Source organism: Anopheles coluzzii, chromosome 3, assembly GCF_943734685.1.
Source record: "Anopheles coluzzii chromosome 3, AcolN3, whole genome shotgun sequence".
Lineage (NCBI taxonomy): Eukaryota > Metazoa > Arthropoda > Insecta > Diptera > Culicidae > Anopheles > Anopheles coluzzii.
Genome location: NC_064671.1, coordinates 17,002,717 through 17,020,726, shown reverse-complemented (window position 1 = coordinate 17,020,726; position 18,010 = coordinate 17,002,717). Strand labels below are relative to the sequence as shown.

At 45.5% G+C, this 18,010-nt stretch overlaps 5 protein-coding genes across 6 annotated transcripts; 2 read left to right on the top strand and 3 right to left on the bottom strand.

Annotated features, from left to right (window-relative positions):
• Positions 1–41: 41 nt before the first annotated feature.
• Positions 42–6,665, bottom strand: LOC120956970 (REPTOR-binding partner). 2 transcript variants are annotated; one of them, XM_040378830.2, is made up of 3 exons: positions 6,337–6,665; positions 1,464–1,545; positions 42–1,350 (listed from the first exon to the last, which is right to left on the bottom strand). In XM_040378830.2, exons 1-3 carry the CDS (start codon positions 6,382–6,384, stop codon positions 1,133–1,135), a joined length of 348 nt encoding a protein of 115 aa, XP_040234764.1. In that variant the 5' UTR covers positions 6,385–6,665; the 3' UTR covers positions 42–1,132. The 2 variants fall into 2 exon arrangements, with proteins under 2 accessions (XP_040234764.1, XP_040234765.1); XM_040378831.2 differs by having other exon boundaries at positions 42–1,347; positions 6,337–6,661.
• A 421-nt stretch (positions 6,666–7,086) lies between these two features.
• On the bottom strand, positions 7,087–8,349 carry LOC120958145 (translocon-associated protein subunit gamma). Its single transcript, XM_040380725.2, has 2 exons — positions 8,030–8,349; positions 7,087–7,940 (listed from the first exon to the last, which is right to left on the bottom strand). The coding sequence occupies exons 1-2, from the start codon at positions 8,163–8,165 to the stop codon at positions 7,519–7,521; spliced, it is 558 nt and encodes a 185-aa protein (XP_040236659.1). The 5' UTR covers positions 8,166–8,349; the 3' UTR covers positions 7,087–7,518.
• Positions 8,350–8,636: 287 nt separating this feature from the next.
• LOC120958560 (pre-mRNA-splicing factor CWC25 homolog) lies at positions 8,637–10,707 on the top strand. Its single transcript, XM_040381449.2, has 2 exons — positions 8,637–8,764; positions 8,831–10,707. The coding sequence occupies exons 1-2, from the start codon at positions 8,747–8,749 to the stop codon at positions 10,673–10,675; spliced, it is 1,863 nt and encodes a 620-aa protein (XP_040237383.2). The 5' UTR covers positions 8,637–8,746; the 3' UTR covers positions 10,676–10,707.
• A 1,205-nt stretch (positions 10,708–11,912) lies between these two features.
• Positions 11,913–14,243, bottom strand: LOC120960229 (glutamate receptor ionotropic, kainate 5-like). Its single transcript, XM_049610771.1, has 5 exons — positions 13,587–14,243; positions 13,396–13,522; positions 13,213–13,321; positions 12,350–13,154; positions 11,913–12,283 (listed from the first exon to the last, which is right to left on the bottom strand). Exons 1-5 carry the CDS (start codon positions 14,241–14,243, stop codon positions 12,050–12,052), a joined length of 1,932 nt encoding a protein of 643 aa, XP_049466728.1. The 3' UTR covers positions 11,913–12,049.
• A 1,114-nt stretch (positions 14,244–15,357) lies between these two features.
• LOC120958424 (uncharacterized) lies at positions 15,358–17,996 on the top strand. Its single transcript, XM_049609055.1, has 7 exons — positions 15,358–15,781; positions 15,857–15,966; positions 16,041–16,107; positions 16,232–16,648; positions 16,762–16,881; positions 16,955–17,162; positions 17,224–17,996. The coding sequence occupies exons 1-7, from the start codon at positions 15,627–15,629 to the stop codon at positions 17,980–17,982; spliced, it is 1,836 nt and encodes a 611-aa protein (XP_049465012.1). The 5' UTR covers positions 15,358–15,626; the 3' UTR covers positions 17,983–17,996.
• Positions 17,997–18,010: the final 14 nt, after the last annotated feature.

The window sequence follows — 18,010 nt, the reverse complement described above, 5'->3', positions numbered from 1 at the left end:
AACATCCAACAAAACTGGCACCCAGTGCAAGTGCGCAAAAGTGTGGTTAGAAGGAAGTGTTTTCTTTATTAGTAGAATTCACAAATATATCGTACAAAAATATTGTTTTTCTGGTTCTCTCGCGTACAAAAAAGCAAACAATTCCTCGCAAAACTAATCCTTCGTCATCTTAAGATGCAGGAGACAATAAAAAACGTGCAATTATTACACCTCTTTCCCGGGGGGGCCACCGCAACGCGGAGCCGCAAAAACAGGAATGAAAGTTGTTCGCAATTTCAAACGAATGCTGCCCTCGCAGCACTTGGGCGCAGCAACCAAATTTAACGGCCGCTTTCGATGTGAGCTCGTTTTTTTTAGTGTGTTTATTTCGTACAGAGTAAAACCTAACACAATGAGTCCTGTAATAATAATCTTAACCTGCCTAATATATGTAACGTGTTTGCTCCTCACCCACTACTACCATGCAGGCCATTCGAAACCTATGTGTTTTGCGTATTTTGTTTGTTTGCTTTGTACCATCCTATTACATAAAACTAACTGATAATATACACACATACACTGAAGAGTTTGTGTATTTGGGGGTTACATGTAGTGTTCTTCACCATCCCTTAAACAGAGGTAATCGCTTTCCTCCCTTCTCTATCTCTCTATTGGATTCTACTGTCTTTAAGTCATGTATTAACCGCTGCAGATTGGTTGTATCTCTCCTCCTTGTTTTTTTTTTATATCTTTACTTTTACTTTTTCCGTTTTTTATGTATTTTTTCTTCACCTTCCTATTCCTCGCGCACTGGGGCGCGGAGGCTCATTCTTTTTATGGCAAAATGCTCAACGAACAGAAATACTCAAACGTAACTATGGAAACGAAAAACGAAGGACAAAAAAAAGGAACACTTGTGCAACACACACGAACTGAGCGCTATCGCGGTGAACGACGATCACGGTTCGATCTCGACGAACACAACAGCTCTCTCTCTCTCTCTCTCTCTACGTGCACCCAGAGAGATCAACACCAAACTTATTACTCAAGAAAGGAAGCAACAGTGATTCACTTTTTTGTTTTGTTTAACTTAAACACAACCAAGGCAGACGCGATTAGGGCGTGGTGAGTTTGTATGCGTGCACTACCGGCACTACTCCTGCTTCATGGCGCCCAGCTCCTCGAGCAGCTCCTGCAAACCGTCCGGGCAGCGGCCCGCGTCCACCTCCAGCGCCCAGTTGTACAGCTTCTCGAGCTCTCGGCGCAGCTCCACCACGGCCTTCTCGCGATCGGTCACCAGCTCCTCCAGGTATTGGTAGCGCAGCTTCTTCCGGGCACGACACTCGCGAGCACTCTGCCGGCTGCGTTCTGCTTGGTAGGTCGGACACAGGACGGAAGAAAAGGGGCAAACGTTAGTATCGTTAGTATCATATATCGTCGTCTAAATCAAGCGCCAATTGTGCACACGCTCATTGTGTACCTACCGAGTTTTGCTTTCATATCGATCTTCTCGATGGACACTTTACGTCCCGGTTTGCGGCCTCGCTTACCACCTTCCTTGCGCTCCTGAATGAGGGAAATGGGGGGAAAAATGCGTTAGTTGATACAAACATCACCACGAGATCATTAAATACAGTACAAAAAGGGGTAATATGTTCTTAAGAAAGCCATAAATGAAAGGAACTACAGACTCCACAAAAAGGGCCTTTCCACCTGTACCTTCTTTGTAACGCTTGTTGCGCATTGAAAGGGATAGTACCAGCATCAGTTCCGTTCATCCTGCTGCATGGGCACCCACCCACACAGGCAAAATTCGTCACGTTTAAAAAAGGTCATGTAACACGACGCAAATCTAGTGAACGATAACGACGTCATAAACACCCGGCATGGACAGCCGAGACAGAGTGACACCACTTCCACTTCCCAGCCCAAGTTTGCCCAACCGAGACGCAGGTTTGGCTCGTCTCTCGAACTGGTGACGGTGAGTTACTACGCATCATCGGTGATGCGTTTGACCCGGGGGGGACCTCTCTCTTTCTCACGCTCCAGAAAGTCACCTCAGCTCATCCAACACCAGCGTTAAAGTGTGCGGTAGAATCCTTAGCCGAAAATATTCATTATTTTTTCGCTTATTCAATCTTCAATTGGCCTAAGCTAAGTAATGGCCTTAACAGCCTATAAGGCGTTATTGCGACGTAATTTAGCACAACATGGCAATATATCTTCAAAACCTTAAAACAACCTGCAAGAACCTGGTGATGCCAGAAGAGACCCATTTTCAAGCGGGATTGATGAGAGTGAGCTCATTAAAGGATATCACCACCAGCGGAGAAGTATGGAAATGGAACAGAATTTGGACCCTTTTTTATGCTACTGCGATCCCCCTTCACGGCATCCAAACTGTTCAGTGCGTCAGGTTGGGGATAGGGCAAGAAAAACGGGCTACGACGCAAAAATCCACTTCTCCCGGAGGTCTTTCTAGCTAGCTGGGACCTGTGTTACCTGTGCTCTCGGTTAACCAGTGCCGGTGGTCGAAAATGCAAACTTTCAACTATGGTGAAACTAAGGATGGTGCTCTGGTTCCGGTTCCGTGCTGTCTTTTGTTCCGAAACCCCGGGAAGGCCACTCCACTTGCCAACTGGAAGGATGTTGTGGCAGTGTTGTGTCACAACGATGTTCCACTTTTTACCGATTGTCCGATCCCGGTCAAACGGATTAGTCCACTGCCACTACACAGACGGTCAGACGACGACGACGACGAAACACTCGCACAACGCGCACACACCACGGTGAACCCGCGAAACGACCATCCCCGTGAGGCGGACCAACGGCAACAGAACGATGCTGCGCCATTCAGGTTGCGAATCGGCGGTAAACCCCCCCCCCCCCCGCCTCCTTCCTACCCCCAAACCCGCCGTCTCCTTGTGTCTGTGCATGCACCCGACCACCCCCGCATACACCCCTTTTGCAGCCCAGCCCTCCCCCCCCCCGGACCACAACGGCTTCACAGCGCGCGCTCTCGGTTAAGGCCAACGACGTAATTTGCGTTTCGAATCGCAGCAATTTTTTCGCTCTCGCAGAATGGGCAAAGGGAAGAGAGCGAGCGAAAGGGGCCGAGTAGAAAAGAGCGCGCGCGCTATTACACGGCGAGCCGGCAAGATGTATTACGCATTGGAAATTGCTGTTTGGCTAAAGGGAGCGAGATAGAGGGTGAGTGAGAGAAAGAGAGAAAGAGAGAGAGAGAGAGCGGAGAGAGGTGCCGTCGTGGTTCGCGTATCGATTGCGTAGCAAGGGCAGGGCAGCACAACTCTTTTGCTGCGCAAGGGGGGATTTTGGAAGAAAGGTTTCAATAATTACGCTTTAAAATGATTTTTTTTTGTAAATACAGTAGAACGTCGATTATCCGGGGGCGGATTAACCGGCGGGCGGCTTAACCGTGCGCATAAATGTGACAGCGGTTTAAACGTACAGCGAACATTTGTAGCGATAGTCAAGTGGGCAACCAGATTTTTGTGTAGCTCTGAGGTGTCTAAGGATATTTTCGAAATTCACTTTTGTTCATGAACAATTGTTAAACCTGTAGTTTTGGATTAAAATAATATTTTAATAACGATTAATCGATTTATTCAAGTTGGATTAATCATAAAACTAATCAAAAACTAGTAATATAATAATTTTTATATGAAAATGACATTTCTTGGACCATTATCCGTGCAAATCGATTAACCGGCAACCGTCCGGTCCCGAGCTGCCCGGATAATCGACGTTCTACTGTACATGCTTTTAACAAATTAATTTCCTCACAAAAATCTTAAAGCTTGATTAAGCAAAAATTACTGGTGGAATTTTTTTTTTTGGTCAACGAGGGAATGGTCGTGCCGGATCTCAAATTTAAGTAGTTTTTTTACCGTTTTCTTATGCCAATATGGATATAATACGTGCAGAACATATCTATCGATCAATTACAAAACTTTTCCAATCCATTTTTAATAAAAAAAAAACTTAGAAAAATAACATATATTCTGAAGCGGCTTCAAATTGTTTGGCAAAATGCTTCGGTCAGCCGCCGCTAGATGCTCTAGTGAAAATCGAAATTACACTAGCTAGTACGGACAATGTACCCCGGCCTTAAGAGGCTGATGTAGGATTTCATTCTTGCGGAGGAGAAAATGAGCAGTTTTTTCATAAACAATTGTTCATAAAGAATTTCCCACAGCATATTCAAATATAATCTTTTTTTGTGGCAAAAACTAAATGTGTAGACTCTTCTTCTTCTTCTTCTTCTTCTTTGGACACAACAACCGTTGTCGATCAAGGCTCGGCTTTCAGTGACTTATTTAAAGGGGTTTCCAAGTCCACTTTCAAATGTGCACATTATTATTCACCGCATCCAAGATGTTTTTCAACAGCTTTCAAATGGTTTATTTGCTTCAAAATGAAATTTCACTTTCAACACATGATTTTCAACACATAACAAAGAACTGTCAAACTCAATCCAACTTCAGTCGTGTTGAAAATCATGCTGAAGAAATAAAAAATTATTATGATGGAAATGAAATGTCAGATCTATGTGAAATAACATTTTGCACGCGGTGAATAACAATGTTTACATTCGAAAGTGACACGGAAAACCCTGTATCGACAGGTGGAGTAAGTGAAGTAGTGTCTTCAGTTTAATTGGTCCAATTCATTCCTTCTTATTTGACAATATTGGAGTGGATTTTAGTGTGTAGTGTACCGAGCAGCGTGAATTTCGCAAGTGTGAGGTTTATTGCTGAGTGTGTTCTTGCATGCATTCTTGATCTACTTGCTCATGAAGACAAACATTTCGATACTAAGAATTGATCACTGGACTACTGTTGCCACTTGGAGGTGTAATAAATAAATGAATAAATAAATATACCAGCACTTTTCTTGACCTGGAACCAATTATTTCTCTTTTCATACTTTTCAATTGTATGAACAATATCCTCTCGCATAACGAGTGAGTCATTGGAACGGAATAAACTCGTTATAGAGGGGTTCTACTGTTTATCTTTTCAAAAACAGAATTATAGTTTTCCTTCAGTTTGTTTGCCTTTCTTTTCCAAAAATTTCAAAAAAATCTGAGCTAAAACATAAAACAACTTTCTGTATTAAAAAAAAAGAAAAAAAAGATAATGTAAAATAAATAATAAATAGATATTTAAGTGTTTTTTTACAAACATAACAGTAATAGAGACAAATATCTTCATTGCCACCGAAATATATTAAATTTATAAATCTCCATTTATAGAGTTGAAATTATCAGTAATTTAATTATAATCACAACAACCTATAATGATTGTTGATTTACTCGCGCGTATCTTAAAAATCGATCAGAAACTGTTCTCAAAATTATTCGAGCTGACATAATTGAATATCTTCGATCATGTTCAACAGGTTTTGAAATAAAACAACAATTTTATGAAATATTGTGTTTCAATTTTTAAAATTATTCTTGTCAATCATCAAAATCCATGAACAATTTTAAACTAATCTCGTAACACACGATATCCTCCGACTAATGTGCCCTATTTTAAAAATAATGATAAAGAAAACTCGCTTCGAAGCAACTCTCTTCCCCCTCACTGTTTTCCACACAAACAATTCCTACAACAACAAAACAACAGCTACAAAAACCCAAGCCACGCTAGCCGAAATTGCGTCGTAGTTAATATTGCACCCTTCTTGCTAGAATATGCTTGCGCAAAAGCTGGTCATCGAACCCTTCTCAAGAGAGTTCCTACCGGCCCTTTGGCAAAGCGGAGCTTGCGTGTGTGTTTTTCTGTTACACGCACGGGGCCCACACACACGCTTACACTGCCGATGCGAGGAAAAGAGCAGAGTGTGTTTTGTTGCCTTCGTCAACTGATCTATGACGTCATGGAGCACGCGAGCGAGTCCCAATGGGGCAGTGTGGTGGTGTTGGTGGTAGTGGTGACTGTGTGGTTTTATTATTGTAATCGTATTGAAATTGATTGTAAATTTGTGCAATCATTTGGGTGGCTAGGATTGATATGACTAACTTCTAGAACTAGATCACGCTTCACACACACACACACACACACACACACACACACACACACACACACACACACACACACAAAACACACATTCACCTTGGATAAATAATATATGCAACGTTCAAGGTCCATCGAAACCACAAATCAAAACAAACAACCACCACCACCGCGCAGCACGGCAGCAGGCTATGGTGGACGCCATCTTTGTTTTTATCGTCATTTCCGTCCCCACTTCCAAAACACAGAACCCTTCCTAGATGGGAAACACGTTTTGCATCCGCAGGTTTTTTATCGACACAAATGTTACGCTTACCGATTGATTTTGCTCCTCTACCATCGTGGTAAGCTCCTCGTAATCCATGTTGGACGGGATTCGCCTTTTTGGTCTTCCCACACACCACTGGCACTTCGAGGAGAGTGTCACACACGCACACAGAAAGTTCTTTTGCAAGTGACCTTTTTTCACTTTTTAACTTGCAATTATTGTTCGTGTTTCGTTGAAGGCTAGTGTTATCGACCAACTTTAATCACTTTAAACTGTAATTTCGTATGAAAAACCCGTGCAAAAACACACTGTCTTGGCAAGCGCACTGTTTTCACGTTGTTGTTCCGTCTGCGTAATGTTGTGAAGTGTGTGCTTTGTTTTGAAAACGTCCCATGACGTCACGTAGCTGTCGTGGCGTTTGGTGGTGTGTGTGTGAGTGTGTGTGTGAGCAGCTTTTTCATCGAAAGTGGTCGATCAACAGCACTTAGGCTATGGTCTCTGCTTTGTCTGCCGTGCTGTGTGAAATGGGTTTCTCACATAAATTTAGCATTTTAATTTACTTATGAGAAAAAAATTTACTTTAAAAAAAGTAAGATTTCTTTGCTGTTTTCCCTTTTTCATCTCTATAGAACTACTAAACTAATATATTAACTACTAATCCCATTCAAAAACATTATGCTTCCCTTGCGGTGCGGTTGTTTCCATCCCCTAAACGTACGCTGACACGTTTCCGATAAAAATTATGTTTCTCATTCCTGTTTTCGGATCAAACATTGAAGCGGACACACAACTACACACTTAATTGTAGTAACTTAATCTTTACTGAGCGATGCATCGAATGATTATTAATTAGCCGACCGGAAGAAATAGCCGTACGGCGTACAAATAGCAGCAGTGAATGAATGTCTCAGTTCGTAATAACGAATAAACGAAAAAGTATGCACCCCCCCACCACGGGGCACAATCGCACACAGTCGCAAGTTTAAACTATTTTGTGTGAGTCTTGTTGTTTGTTGTTTTTGTGTTGTGCTGTGTGAGTGTGTTTGCGGGATGAGAACTCCCGTACGCCCGGCAGTGCTCCAATCACTGTCCTAACATCCTAATGCCAAAAAAGTCACCAAGATGGTAGGATTAAGAAGTGAGCGCCATGCGTACGGACACACGGTCGCACAGAGACGGCTACAATCCCCCCCGCTCGCACATCACCCTATGCCACCCCTTGCCCACCATTTACGTCGATTTGCCCGTCGACAGCAGGGCCAGCAGTCCACCGGCACCGACCATGGAGAAGATGTAGTTGAAGGTCGGGGTGAACGATCGCAGCAGGTAGAAGCTGGCAAAGATGACCACGGCCAGGAAGAGGGCGTTGTTGTAGAAGATAGAGAAGGTGGTCGCCTCGTACTCGGCGACGTCGATCTTCTTCCACAGCACCCGCTCGTCGCGCTCCTTGCGGCTCATCTTCTTGTCGTCGGCGAGCTGGGCGGTCATCTCGCGCGAGACCGCGTCCTCCCGCTTGATGGCAATCTTGTGCTTCATCGTGAACTTGGTGTTACGGTACGCCATCGCCAGCAGGTACGTGCACAGGCCGGTCACAATCACGAAGAACACGACCGACGGCAGCAGGTCCATTTGGTGAACCCTCCAGAACAGCCCTGTTGGTGGTTTGGGGGATGAAACATTCTTTAGTGAAAACATTGCCTCCTGGTGCCCGGGTGGTAGGGTGCCACCGCACTGTACTTACAGATGGGGACCGCGGACACGATGAAGGCACTGCCATAGAACAGAACGTTCGATTTGGTGCTCACGTTCCGGCTAAAGTCCTGCAGCAGCAGCTCCTCCTCCTTGGTGAAGCCGAGATCCTTCGTGTTGTCCACCATTTTGCTGGCTGGTTTAGCTTGGGCAGTTTACGGACAAAAACTAAAATATTGCTTGCGACACTGGTACAGCGTACGTTCCGAAATTTGCTGGAACACGAATGCACACAATTGTGAAGCTGCGTCGACGACGGAGACCGCTACGCGAAGTGGCCGAGGCACACAAAAAATAGGTAAACGTAACGATACGTGTCAACTTTCTTGGCGATGTGGAATCGGTGCTGTCACTTTCGTGGCCCAAACATGACAGTTCGAGCAGGGTTGCCAGATTGAGTTTCAAATTCAAATTGCAACAATAAAAATAATCTTTTTCTCATATTTCATGTAATAAAATGGATGATGTTTTCGCAAAATGTATTCTCATAACTATAAAATGTATATTTTTGTTATTTTTAAAACAAAATACTTATTTCCCAGCTTTTTGTTATGGCCTAAATTGTAATGGCCCAAAGTGTTCTGCCACTTGTCAAACATGTTCGGATCATCTGTCAAACAGGCTGCAAAACAAAACAAACTCCAAACATCCGCGATCCGTGCGGATACGCTTGTATTGATTGAATATTCCCCGAAAAAAGTGACCAAAAATGGGTGGCGGTGATCTGGTAAGTAAAAATCTTACATGTAACTCCACATAATCTTCTCACTGTTTCCCTGTTTGCCCTTTACAGAACACGAAAAAGTCATGGCATCCGAACACGATGAAAAACCAGGAGCGCGTCTGGAAGGCGGAACAGCAGGAGGCGGCGGAAAAGAAGCGCCTGACCGAGCTGCGCCGCGAAATAGACGAGGAGCGCAACCGGGAGGAGCTGAAAAGCATCGGCCAAAAGTCGGGCATCCTGCCGGGCGACGAGGGCGACAAGAAGCTAGAATGGATGTACCGCGGCCCGGCGCAGCTGGTCAACCGGGAGGAGTACCTGCTCGGGCGCACCATCGACAAAACGTTCGAAGAGCTGGACGCGCAGGAAAAGACGGCCAACTCGACGTTCGGGGTGGCGCAGCCGAAAAATCACGTCGAACATGAGTGCATTCCATTTTCGATCCGTCAGCACAAGGATGTGCTCAGCAGCGATCAGGTCGATCTCGCCCGGAAGATGATGGAGGACCCGCTGATGCTGATCAAGCAGCGGGAGATGGAATCGCGCCAAAAGATACTGCAAAATCCGGTCAAGCTGAAGGAGCTGCACCGGCTGCTAAAGGGCGACCGGAGCCTGAAAGCATCCGATGGGAAGAAAAGCAAAAAGAAGGACAAAAAGAAAGATGGGAAGAAAAGCAAAAAGAGCCACAAGAAGAAGAGCAAGAAAAGCAAACGCCGGAGCGATAGCAGCGCGTCCGGGAGCGACAGTGAGGGAAGCGCGGATTTGGACAAGCTGCTGGCGGAGAAGTACAAAAAGGTAGCCGGAGAAGGGCAGGAAGGCGTGAGCATTGACAAGCTGCTAACCATGAAGTATGACAAGCTGACCAAAGAGCTGGACATGATGGGTAGCGGTGGATCGAAAGGGAAAAGGCAACGGGCGCGCGAGCAAAGTGTCGACTCGTCCGGATCAGACAGAAGAGGCACGCGCCGACGGCAGGATGATCGGTACGGCAGGCGGGAGGAACATGGTAGGCGTGATGATCGAGATAGAGGGAGAACAAATGCTAGCAAAGAGCGTTCACGGGATGTGAGGAACAGCCGAAGAGATTCTTCAGAGGAAAGTGTAAAAGATCGAAAGCGAGATAGAAAACAGACTCATTCAGAGAGAGATAGAAGTAGGGATAGGCAAAGAAACAGATCACCTGTTCGTTCGAGCCACCGGTCTCCAGTGCGTAAAGCGGCCCCATCGAAAGACAAACACAGTCGCGGTCGTTCCCGGTCAAGATCTCCCGAAAGGAAGCAGTCGCACAAGGAGACGAAACGTCGCTCACGATCGCGCAGCCACCGGCGACGTAGCCGAAGCCCCGCACCAGAACACAGCAAACCGAAAGCGAAACCCCGCAGAACGCCATCCAGCTCGTCATCCTCATCGTCCGGATCGGATTCGGACACTTCGAACCAACCAGCCCAAACACGCCCGGCTCCCGACGACTCGGACGATGAACGGCGCGTCCGGAAGGTGCGAAACTTTGGACTCGTCACAGCGTCCGGTGAAAAGTTGGACACCTCCACCCGGTCCGAGATACGGCTGTACAAGCGCGAAGAGATCAAAGCCGAACAGTCAAAGCAACGGCCAACGTGGAGCAAACCGCAGGAAAAGAAGCGACCGCTGTCCGAGAAGGAGCTGGAAGAGAAGCGGCTGGCCATGATGAGCAATGCCGAGTGGCGGGATAAGGAACGCGAATCGAACGTGAAGCGGTACGAATCGGAAGATCACCGGGAGGATGCGAAGGAAAGCCGAGAGTTCGATAAGGAGTTTCTCACGAAGCAGCTGAAACGGGCGGCAGCGAGCGAAACGGTCGAATCGCGCATTCGTTCGAATCGGAACAATATTCAGCGATCGAACGGTGCCATGGATAGGAATTTCGTGAAGCGATGAACGATTTTTAGGACTGATTGGTTGAATACTATGTGTGGAATGATAGAACAAGAGCGAGTGAAAGCGTTTGTTTTAGGAAGAAAGAAATTAACTTTAAATTGTAGATTCCAGAAGTACAGTAATGAGGACCAGAAATCGGGGATAGGACTATACCCGTTGCAGGTAGAAAAATACGTTACAGGTAAGTCCAAATTTAAATTGTTTTGAATAACCGATAACAAAGACTAAAATTAACAAATAAAACACTAAATTTAACATCACGCTAATTCCTACGCTGCTCATTTACTAGCGGGTATAGTTTGACGACTGGAACTAGAATTGAATCGTTGCCATAGCCAAACCAGGTCCGAGTATCGTTCCGAATTCGAATCCGGAACAGATCCAGGCACTGTTCAGGGAAATAAATGAAATCGTGAGCTATTTTTGGATCAGTATGGGTTCATGATCGATTCCAGATTGGTTCAGGTATGGGTTCATAATAGGTTCCAGGACCAGTATGACTTCATGATTGTTTACAGGACCAACACGGGTTCATAATCGGTTCCAGGACCGGAAAGGAGAATGATAGGTTCCAGAGCGGGTACGGGTTCATGTTCGGCTCCAAGATCGGTATGAATATCATTTCTTTGACCGGTGTAATTTTGTGTTTAATAAAATTCATTATTATTTTTTTTTCAGAAAGAACGGCTTCGGCCGTATTGCTTAATGTTAGGGTATAATCATACAATTCAAATGATTGCGAGACATTTCCTTCTCGCAATTATGGAAGGACACCTTATTCCGGGTGTGCTCGGACAGTGCAGATATTATCCAATCCAAGTCCTTCCATCGTGTTGTACGTTGTCATCCGGCGTACTTGTCCGGGTCATCATATGGATAGTCTTGGAAATATAATAAAATTTATTGATGATAGAACTTTCTTTAAATTATTTTTCCTAAAGATTTTAGTCTAATCTGGGAACAATTCATCTCAAATTTCCTATTGTTTATTGCCAACATCTAACAATTTGTCAACTAGCGTCTTTTAGCACTTTTTTCTATCAACAAATTGTTTTATTTCCCTTACAGAAGCATATAATACTAAAATCAAACGGTTACACTAACATAACATTTAAATTCATGTATTAAAGGCGGATATTATATAGAAATTACACTTCAAATTTCTGTTGAAATGTAGCAAAAGCTAAACAATATAGGTACAATGAACATAATAGAGTGCTTTTACCGTAAAGCTAGAACTTCTAAATTCAAATTAGGAATACTTTAACTTGAATTTAGAACTTACAGCTTTAATAATTCTAGCAAGCATTCTTAATAAGATTGAATCACAAATAGGAAACTAAAAAGCCAATGGGAAAAACCTTCCCCAACATTCTAATCTACACTTTCTACTTCCACTTTTTGCTTCGTAGTCAAATTGGAATTTGCACGGAACATCACCAGCTCCGCTACGAAAATAACGCTCGCCAGACTGAGCCCCACGAACAGTATGAAAAACACGCCGAGAAAATGTGCCATCCGTAGCTTGACCGGCTCGTGGTCGGAGTCCTGCACCCGTGCGTTCGCTAAATTGCGCTGAATCTCCAGCCCCATGTTCCGGATAACGCTCTGCAAAACAGACCGCAACTAGTAAAACTGGCAAAATGGTAAACTCCCTTCCACCACCCTGCTTACCCCCAGCTCCCAGTAGCGCAGGATGCCATTCTGCTGCACGCGCAGTATCAGATCGTCGTAGTGCCCCATCAGTGGCCACGTTTTGCTGCACGCCGTTACGATCTGCTCCCAAAACACGTCCTCCTTGAGCGGTTGCAGCAAGCGCGTCGCATTCAGATTGATGAACGACTCCAGCGCATAGCTCCCGTACTGCAACCGCTCGTGGACGTAGCCCATATCGCGCCGAGTGTGCGAGTAGCGGGCCAACGTATCACCACCGTGCACCTCGTACCGGTCGCGGATCGTTACCAGCTCCGGCTGTTCCGCCATCAGCAGCGAGTTCATCCACGCAACCGTCGGGCCGGACCATTTCATCCCGCTGGCGGCAAAGTCGGCCCGCGTGTCGATGGACTTTTCGTTCCGGGGTATCGTCATCACGCAGGCCAACGCACCCGCATAACTGTTACCGATCATGAACCCTCCGAAGAGGAGAAACGTAAGCAGCATCGAACCCGCCAGCAAACTGTTCGGCAGCGGGACGGACTGTTCCACGTACAAGCTCACCATGAAGAAGATGGAATCGATCAGCCTGTTGTTGTGACTGGTGGAACGGGAAAGCGGCCGTATGTGGTGGCGGGCGTGCTCGGTAAGGAACACGGCAACCGTTCCTACGCAGAATGAAACGGCCACCATTAGCCAGAGGCTTGGCGGGAATGATAGGAATGGTGTTTGCCAGTAGGGTAAGAGACGGGGCCGCGGTACAAGCGCGGAGACGCCCGATCGACCAGTGTAGGCCGACATTGTCATGTACTGGTACCAGTTGTACCTGTGTTGAAGGTTGAACCTTTGGAGTTAAGGGCATAACGAGGCTGGCTCATGCTTACCAACGGTATATTGCAGCCACGGCCACATCCGAACGACGATCGATCAATGATCCTATCAAACCATCGGCCGAACCATTCGGGTACACCTGGCCCCATTGCGAGTTGGCAACTGTGTGGGAAGAAACGAGGAGGCATTGCAGCATAGAGATGACGAAGAAGGCATCCCCTTCGTTTTCGACCTACCAAGCTCAATCTCCAACGTACAGTTGTGACGACGGCAGAGCTCCAGTACCATCAAAATTTCCGTCCCATCCGCCTGCAACGAGTAGTTGGCCGGAACCGTACTGCGAGCGTTTCCTTCACCCAGTGGCTATGGAAGAAATTTGAGCATTAGAATGTTTGGACTGTCCGCAGAGATCATCTCCGCAAATTACCACTTCATTCGCCACGCTGCAGGGAGGATACGGCAACGTGGACAGCCGAACGCGTCTTCCCTCCATGTCGATCAGCTTATCGGGAAACTTTCGGATCGATTCCGGCAGCCCTAACAACAACTCCTCGCCTAAACAGAACCGCTCCAGCAACATCAACTCTGCCACAATTCCTCTTGGTTCCTGCGGCGATAACTTCGTCGTGTAAAGACCTACCATTCCTTCCGATTCATTCACCTCCACCAGCAGCATGTTGGGTGTAACTTCCATCGTATCGTGCTGTAGCAACCGTTCCCGTTCCACTGGACCAAGCCCCACAGTGGCAATGATACGTTTGTTATGCGCTCGGAAGTAGGCTGCTTCGTGGGCCGACCGGAAATGGTCCAGAAATGGAAACAGTGCCCCTTCCAGCACCATAAACCCTTCACAGCCGGCATTGATGGAGCGCACCAAGCGATCGCCGAAGGTGGTGTCCGTGGTGTTGGCCGGTGCTTCCAGCGTAACGGTTACGATAGCGCGTGGAAACTCCAACCGAACATCGTCGTGAATGCTGCGCACCACACAAACACTATAGTGTCCGGACAGGTGCGTCAGGGCTAGTGTTTGCAGGAACAGTTGAAAAGCACTGGTAAAGTGTAGCAAATCTGTGCACAATTCCATACTGGTGTTGGGTTGTTGGGTAGAGTTCAAATTTGAAACTTGTTCCCACGTGTTGGTTGGACGTTGCATTTATAGGCTTGGCTTTTGGAAGGGAACAGAACCGTGTACGGTTGATGGTGTATTTGCTTTCGATTGAAAAATAATGATGTTATCGGTGTTGCATAATGCGAGCATATCGAACACATGTGTCCAGCTCGGTAAGAGTTTGGTAGCAGGTTTGGTTTCATGCTCAAAGCTCCTCTATTGTTTGTCCATCGTTCCTGCATTATCATTTGTTTATAATCTGCAAACATACGTTGCACAATCACGCAAATAATCCGAATGGGGGATTCTGACCCATCGTGGTACATCGCTAATGAGGGATTGCTGGGCTAGCCGAGATCAAGAAAGGGTTTTGCCGGATCAGTTTCTCTGATTGGATTTTATCGACGATGTCTTAGTTGGTTTGTGACATACAATTTCTAGTAAGAAGTAACGCTCATTCGGAATCTTGGCAACATACCTATTTCAAGTGCCAGATCATACAATAAAGCGCTAAATAACTATAGCAACCATGGGTTGTTAATCAGTTCCAGGGGCAGTAGCTCAATATAGGCTCGGGATCATTTCCAAAATCAGTAATTGTCCCAAATTGGTTTCTCTTGATGTAACTTTTAAATTTAAGAAGCTCCTGGAATTTGAATTTCTCAAAAAACTAGAAAGTGAAATATTTAGAGGTTTTATCCTAGTTTTTCTCTACGCTTTCCTTTAAGCTCTCTAAACAGAATCTTATTAGCCTCAATGCTGTCACTGCTCCAATGCATTCTATTTATTCTAGACAACACAGTTTCATTTTGTTTCCAGTAAGAAACCAAAAATGAAACAATTTCAAAGCCAAACAGATTTTCTATTAAATACGATTTTTACATTAAAGCTCATTTAAGAGGTGAAAAATCCGTTTGGCCTGTTGCCAACTTTTTCGGCATTGTACACTTGCGCCAGATGGATTGCACAAAACAAAGGCTACTAAGATCAAACTACGAACAATCATTCACGTTGTCGTTACTCAATACATTCGCACTACTTAGTGACGTGTGAGTGTGTGCGTGCGTGCATATAGTGAATACAGGGCCAGAATTCCATCATCCTCTCCTCTCTTCGCTCCACTCGATACATTAGATCCGTTGCTACTAGCAACCAGAGACTGTGGCTCCAGGCACTAGCCCTGTTGCCATGTTACCATTTTCTGTCATTACAACGGACAGCATCGGTGCAGAACGGTCACGTTGCTTCACAGCATTTTCTAGTAGCAAAATTCTCAATCCTCCTGCATCCTGCAGTTTTCTGTAACAAAACCATTTCCAGTTCAGTAAAAAGTGTTCAGCAACTAGCAAAACCAAAAAAATGGCACCCCAAAAAGAAAAACCTCAACAAGAGCAGCAAGTGGCGCTGCTGAACGATAATCTGTTCACGTGCGTGCTAACGGCCGGCACCAATGTGAAGAAATACACTCGGCTGGTAGAAAAGAACGAGCATCAGTTCGATCTCATGGAAGTGAGGTACCGTCGATAGCGTTGGAAGAGCGTCGCAATGACAATGCGTTACATTTCATTTTTATTTCTTTTCATTTTAAGCAAATTCGTTTTTGACCTCGTTCAAAGCCGTACCAAGCCGTTGGATGTAAACGCCAAAATCGTTTGCGGAATGTGTTACATTTTTCTGTTTAATGTACAGAAACTTCGTGGTATGTGGAGCAGTGGAATTTTTCAATTAAGTCGGTATGTGATAATTTATGTTATAATATTTTTTCTCCCACAGATCGCATACTAATTGTAGACCAGAAACATTTCAATGGACGCAAAATTGGTTACAAGGAAAAGAATGTGTAAGAATGTTTGTCGTTGTGTTGCCGTTTTGCCGTGTTGAAACACACACACACACACACACACACACACACACACACACACACACACACACACTTGCCATTGAGACTTCGTTTCCATTTTCAGTGTTCGACAGTTTGAGGTTGAGTGCCGGCCCGGCAAAGATGGTCGCCCCAAAGTGCCGATAACCTTGGACGAATTGTTAACCATGGACATCGACATGCATATGGAAGCTGGCAGCGAGAAGGATGTGATTGATGCGCTGTTGGCTAGCCAGCAAAGCACAACGGTACAAAACGTGGACGATATTACGCTGCGCGAGCTGCCGCCTTCGCTGCGCCACGATGAAGAGTATCATACGGTGGATAATGATTTCGGGGAGGCGAGGTCTAATGAGTTGTTGGATTTTTTCAACGACTCAGCGCAGGAAGCGGAAACGGAACCGGCGTCCATGATACATTCGGGCTTGCCCGTTACGCAGGACGACCTGATGGATATCGATCCTTCGCTAGAGCCAGAATTAGATGCAGTGGATAGTATTCGGTAAGCCGAAGTATTTTGTAACGAGTAATTTATTGTAATTTGTAATTTTGTAATTTATTTGTAACGAGTTTATGGTTCATGTTCCGTTCATTTTATTTTCTCTTTTTTGGTAGGGATAGTGATATCCTTCCATTAGAAGAAGACACCTTGCAGCCAGTACCGATGTATGTTTCCGACGAGGAAGACAATAAGGACGAAATAGAACTAATTTCTTTAAATGCTGCATTTTATGCGTAAGCAACGAAAACTAGAAAAATAGATAAAATTACCTCGAATTCATATTTAACTCCTATTTTTCCTCCACAGAGCAAAAGAGGGAGAGAACAGCGCTGACGAGACTGAACAAAACCCACCGATCGAAAACAATCTTATGGGGATGAAGAGACACGAAATTAGCCCAACAAACGTCGTCCCCAAAAAGCGATCGCGGCTAATTGTGGACGTTTTTACGCAGATCAGTACCAACTGCTTGGCACGACAGTTGGCAAAATGTGCCAAAACGACCGTCACCATGGTGAGTAGTTGAGGAGTGGCAATTTATCTAGTTTAATCATCACTGATCCCTACGTCCCTAGGAACAACCAAGGCAAGAGGTGCAAGCATTTTTGGCTGAGCAAAAGCTGAACCAACTATTCGCCGAACCATTGCGCCCTTGGCTTCATAGCTTCCTGTATAAGCGCCACCTCACCGTACGGAAGGAGAGAGCCACACCCCTCTCTAAGTTTGAGTTTAGCAAGAAAAAAGCAACAAAACGCGATAAAAACGGTAATTGCAAGAGCAATGCTCCGCATACGGAGGAGGTACAAACGGCCGAAATCGTTCCACCAATTGAAACGTTTGCGCCGATTGAACTACCTACCGAGTTGCCGGGTGTTCCTGCAATGGTTACAACGGCCGAACCTGCTCCGTGTGTTGAGCCAACGAGCATGCGTAGCTTCCTGACGCGCTTTACTGGTAATCCGGCGGAGTGGGACTATTTGAAAAGGACGGAAGATCCACACAGCGAAAAGCGGAAGGATAAGAAGGACGAAGGCGTAGTGACGAGCCATGCGCTGCAGGTAGTGCTGCGCTCCCTGTTCGATGAGGTGGGGGACGAATCCATTCCGTTCGAGATGATACAGGCCAAGATGGGCACCCGGCAAATTGCTGCGTCGTTGTTTGCTAAGCTGTTAGGTAAAGTTAATCATCTTTTGCTGTTATCCTTTACAATTATCCTAACAAATAGAGGTTTACTTTTTACAGAACTCTCCGCTACTAAAATCATACGTATTGCAACGAATGAATATGGATTGCCAGTAATGGTGCAAAAGTTTCAAAACTGGCCACTTCATTAACAAAACGATAAGGTCGTTGCCTAGTTTT

Excerpts from the sequence above, each read along its gene's own strand:
- LOC120960229 (XM_049610771.1), bottom strand. The coding sequence starts at position 14,243 with ATGGAATTGTGCACAGATTTGCTACACTTTACCAGTGCTTTTCAACTG. Across the intron at positions 13,155-13,212 it reads GTGGCTGCAATATACCGTTG|GTACAACTGGTACCAGTACA; the intron begins GTAAGCATGAGC and ends CCTTCAACACAG. Across the intron at positions 12,284-12,349 it reads TGCGCTACTGGGAGCTGGGG|AGCGTTATCCGGAACATGGG; the intron begins GTAAGCAGGGTG and ends TCTGTTTTGCAG.
- LOC120958424 (XM_049609055.1), top strand. The coding sequence starts at position 15,627 with ATGGCACCCCAAAAAGAAAAACCTCAACAAGAGCAGCAAGTGGCGCTG. Across the intron at positions 15,967-16,040 it reads TAATGTACAGAAACTTCGTG|ATCGCATACTAATTGTAGAC; the intron begins GTATGTGGAGCA and ends TTTCTCCCACAG. Across the intron at positions 16,882-16,954 it reads TTAAATGCTGCATTTTATGC|AGCAAAAGAGGGAGAGAACA; the intron begins GTAAGCAACGAA and ends TTTCCTCCACAG.
- LOC120956970 (XM_040378830.2), bottom strand. The coding sequence starts at position 6,384 with ATGGATTACGAGGAGCTTACCACGATGGTAGAGGAGCAAAATCAATCG. Across the intron at positions 1,546-6,336 it reads TAGAGGAGCAAAATCAATCG|GAGCGCAAGGAAGGTGGTAA; the intron begins GTAAGCGTAACA and ends TCCCTCATTCAG. Across the intron at positions 1,351-1,463 it reads CGATATGAAAGCAAAACTCG|CAGAACGCAGCCGGCAGAGT; the intron begins GTAGGTACACAA and ends CGACCTACCAAG.
- LOC120958145 (XM_040380725.2), bottom strand. The coding sequence starts at position 8,165 with ATGGTGGACAACACGAAGGATCTCGGCTTCACCAAGGAGGAGGAGCTG. Across the intron at positions 7,941-8,029 it reads CGTGTCCGCGGTCCCCATCT|GGCTGTTCTGGAGGGTTCAC; the intron begins GTAAGTACAGTG and ends AACCACCAACAG.